This window comes from Aplysia californica, unplaced genomic scaffold (assembly GCF_000002075.1).
Source record: "Aplysia californica isolate F4 #8 unplaced genomic scaffold, AplCal3.0 scaffold00010, whole genome shotgun sequence".
Taxonomy (NCBI): Eukaryota; Metazoa; Mollusca; class Gastropoda; order Aplysiida; family Aplysiidae; genus Aplysia; species Aplysia californica.
Genome location: NW_004797280.1, coordinates 421328 through 425824, shown reverse-complemented (window position 1 = coordinate 425824; position 4497 = coordinate 421328). Strand labels below are relative to the sequence as shown.

General features: G+C 43.7%; 1 protein-coding gene across 1 annotated transcript in view; it reads left to right on the top strand.

Moving 5' to 3' along the window:
* LOC101863945 overlaps positions 1-4497 on the top strand; it is a 43899-nt gene that overhangs the window by 37838 nt on the left and 1564 nt on the right. Inside the window, exons 5-6 of the mRNA XM_005089859.3 lie at positions 824-2761; positions 3527-3819. Coding sequence (XP_005089916.1) covers positions 824-2761; positions 3527-3819 — 2231 coding nt within the window. The remainder of the gene's footprint in view (positions 1-823; positions 2762-3526; positions 3820-4497) is intronic.

The window sequence follows — 4497 nt, the reverse complement described above, 5'->3', positions numbered from 1 at the left end:
CAGGCAGGCAGGCAGACAGACAGACACACAGAGAGGGAAAGCGAGACACACACAGAGAGAGAGAGAGAGAGAGAGAGAGAGAGAGAAGGAGAGAGAGGGAGAGGCAGAGACAGAGACAGAGTTCGAGAGACCTGGAGAGAAAGAGAGAGGGAGAGAGAGCGGGGCCGAGACTCGTTGGTAGAAGTCAACCGATTCTTATGTAACAGGTGGTTTCATCTACATAATCATTTTGGAAATAGAAATGAACCAGCTGGAGCAGCAGAAAACGATATGCTTGATACCAAGGGATGGGCAAGTCATGTGTGTCTTTTTAAAAGCTCTTTTTGGCGCTAAAGGCGGATGGGGGGGGGGGGTAATGTACCTTAATAGTCATAAATATTAGGTGAATAGGTTGTATTTAATCAAGCTCTTGGCAAAATTGAAGCCTGCCAAGTTAGACTTTATGAGTCACCGGGTAATAATAAATTATGTACCATGTCACTTTTTCCGATAACTGAGTTCTTACTATTTTCTAAATCTATACATTCCAAAGAACACTTTGTAGAAGTCTGATACTGACTAGTTATTCAATAAACACATGAGATCATATTTAAGTTTAAAATTTGTAAGAACTGATGGGAAAAATCGGAAACAAAAATTCAAACAAGGCTTTATCATAACACAGAACTGAATCTCATTAAACGACCCATTAGGCATTGTAGAAGTATAGATCTTTTTATCCAGATGTAGATAACTGTACTTGTTTCAGTAATGTTTGAGACAAATCCTGAGCATGAGTGTAAGTACGATTTATAACTGGTTGACATCATTCTGCTTTCTACAGAACGTACTGTTCATCTCGCATCTGTTCAACTGGACGGCCGTTTCTGTAACATCACCAGGCCAACCCCGGTCAGCAAACGGTGTAATGGACGTGTTTCAGAGACTGGCATCTGAGAACGGTTTGTGTGTGCTGCCTGCTTACCTCAGCGAAGACGTGCCACGTATTGTTTTCGGTCACCTTCACGCAAACACAACACCATCTCAGCTCTCCTCTACTTCAAATCTCTTTGTAGAACATGTAGATGTAGATGTATTGGAATCCTTTGAAAGGAATTCTTCAACAGGCGCAGATATGTTGTACTTGCAATCCATGCAATATCAGTGGAGGCAGCTGGCTATGATGATTAACAGCAGCTGTGCACAGAATAGTGATGTTAGGAACACTACTAGCTCCCAAAATTCTTCTTCTTCTGTCGACGTTTTCGAAACCTTCCAGCTATGTTCTCTGGAAGACTCGTTCCAGAGCTTCAGTTCAGACACTCGGGCTCAAATCGTCCACCTGGTAGCGAGTATCTCTTTGCTGCTTTCCAAGTCGAACATAGATCTCAAAACAAGCTCATTCTGCACACACACCCAGTCGTCCAGCAGCGTCATGTGCCTCATGTTTGACCCGCGCCTTTATCGCCTTGACCTCAACACCAACACCGTTGAGCTGGTGGAAGAGTTGTATCGTATTCGTGACGTGAGTGGCCTTGACCTATCTCAACGATCAAAAAGTGTCCAGATGCGCGGACATACACTTCTTCTTCCTATCAATTTGACTGATTACGTAGGCAGAGAGTCGTGTGGGAATTTATGTAGATACTGTGCTCGATGTCTTCCTTCGAAAATGTCCGATATGACAATTATGACTTCAGGTGAGGGAGAATTGTATGTTTTAGGTTTATTTCCTATTCATAAGATTTCACCAGATGGCCAGTGCAATTTGGCAAACCCCATAGGATACGCTGAAAGCGTTGTATTTGTTGATGAGTTTAAGAAGCAACAAGCGTTGCTGCCATCTGTTGGTAGGAGAAACATTGCCGCCGTGGTGTTTGATACATGTGGTTCTACTGCACACGCCTACACGGTCATCAATCAGGTCGACTCTTGTGATTTTACTTTTCAGGAAAGCCAAGAAAGGAGACCTATATTTATTCAACCAGACTCAGTTGTTGGAATAATAGAATCAGAGAACGACTTTGGGGACACGTTTGTGTCCAATAGTAAGTTTCGTCTCGTGCTTGACGAGTCAGGCTTTTCAACATCTGCTGACCTGCCCATAACGTTTATTGATAATGTTCTCGCAACTCTAGCTCACCTCCAGTGGACTGTCATCAACGTAATAGTTAGTGAAGATTCAGAAATGCTTAAATTGTCAGAATATTTGAAGACGGCAAACTCTGCGAGAACCTTTTGTTTTGTGATCCATCTCGTGTTGCCATCATCAGAGGACGGGCTACAAGTGATCAATCGGGCATTCGCAGGAGTGACAAAAACGTCTGTATTCCTTCTGCTGACGACACCACGTGATACACAAGAACTTCTACATCATCTCCGAGTTCACGCAGATGCCAAAGCCGTTCGCCTGCAATATATTTTTACGCCTTGGAATGAAAAACTCCACGAATATCCTGATGTGGAAGAATCTTCGGATACAAACATTGTCTTCCGCTCCTCTTCATTGTCCAGTTCGTCTCCTGTTGTCAACGTTTCGTTAATTAAGACTTCTGTTAATCCTTGGAGCTCTGAATTTGCAAATTCTTCAACGGGGTTAGAGACACTTCTGGAAGACGGAGATCATTCTGAAAAGTTTGATGTAGTTCAAGCAATGGTGCAACAGCTTTTGCCTCAGCTGAATAGTTTTAATCATCCAGACAAGGATTTCTCCAGCTTGGTCCTTACATCTACTAAACTTGACGTCGTGGCATTCTACGCAAACGGTCGCACGAAAGCAGAGGTAAGCAATCTTTGTCGAGTCGTTTGGGTGCAATCTATGGTGCTATTCTTGTAGTAGTTACAATTACGACAAGACGAGGAATAGGGGATTTCGAAGGTTGAGTACTTGGTCTTCGGACGATCCATTAGATGAAGAGGCAGAACGACACATTTTAGAAACATTTTACTTAGTTCTCACGTATTTGATTGTACTTTTGTCTTTCTAGTCATACTCCTCGACCCATTCTGCGGTGGTGTTTCTCTATAATAATTTTGCTATAAATTTATTTTAGAAAGTGATTGGTTCGAGGGCACTCTGTTACATACGCTGTAATGATGATGAATAACACGAAGGGTGATAGTTTAGATGACAAACATAAATGAAAGTGCAGCTGAAAAGGTATAAGAACTACCAGAAGTGCCATCGAATCACTCACACACACACACACACACACACACACACACACACACAACCACACACACACACACACACACACATGCACACACATATATACACCCCCCTCATACACACACACACACAGACACAAACACGTGCGCACAGCACACGCACACCCCAAACACAATACACATGCACACGTCATACTCTCTCACAGACCTCCTCCACACACTATTACACACACACACACACACATACACACACACACACACACACACACACACACACACACACACTAACACTAACACTAAATCACAAACAGACCTACAGTCACAACACACACGTAATACGAATAAACACATTTTCAACGATGTGGGTTTTTTTTTCCAGTTAGGTCATGTAGACGGGTCGGTTTTCACTCCAACTGCAAAATTCTTCGGACGTCCTCACAACACCTGCAGCGGTTGGTGCCCTGCTTGCAACGTGTGCAAGGCTCCTGCACCGCCCCCGCCCACATCTGACCACGCCCACCTTCATTTGTCGGGTGACGTCATCATTACAGGGTTGTTCCCCTTACATTCTCCTGGCACCGAGCCGTTTATGTGCGGTCAGCTTCAGACAGATGCGAGCGTCCTCCTGGATGTGGCAGCCTTTATCTTCGCTTTAGACACAGCCAAGTCCAGGTTGGTGTTGTTCTTTCTACTCTTACATCCACCCCCAGGGTGGTGCCACTCACGGAAGTGTCTTTGGGCCATTCCCAAAGGTGGGGGGGGGGCATTAACCTGTTCTTGTGCGAGTAGAATTGTAAATTGGCTGATTCATCGATGTCATGCTCATAACTGTGCCTGAACTGCAACAGGGAACTGCTGCTTTTTCTGTCCTAATCTTTACTATCTTCATTTCGCCTCTACTTCTTTTGCATGTTTGTCACACTCTTGTGACCTGATATTTCCGGGGTGCCTTGATAGTCGAAGTAGACTTTGTGCTGTTGAAGCTAGAGAGGTGAGCAGAGTAAGTCAGATTCCCTGTAAGGACTTCTCTCTTGACATCCACCCCTTGGCGCTCATATGACCTCATGCAGTTGCGAGTGCCGTAAAACCTCTACTGAAACAAAAACAACTCTTACAAGTCGTAAACCAAATCTCTGTTTTGTTGCAACTTAGGTGAAAATAACATGCGTTAGAATTTATATATTTAGAATAGAAGGACACGTTTTAAGGCACAAGCTGGTATGTATGTATGTATGTATGTACGTATGTACGTATGTATGTATGTACGTATGTACGTATGTACGTATGTACGTATGTACGTATGTACGTACGACGTACGTACGTACGTACGTGTGTGTGTGTGTGTGTGTG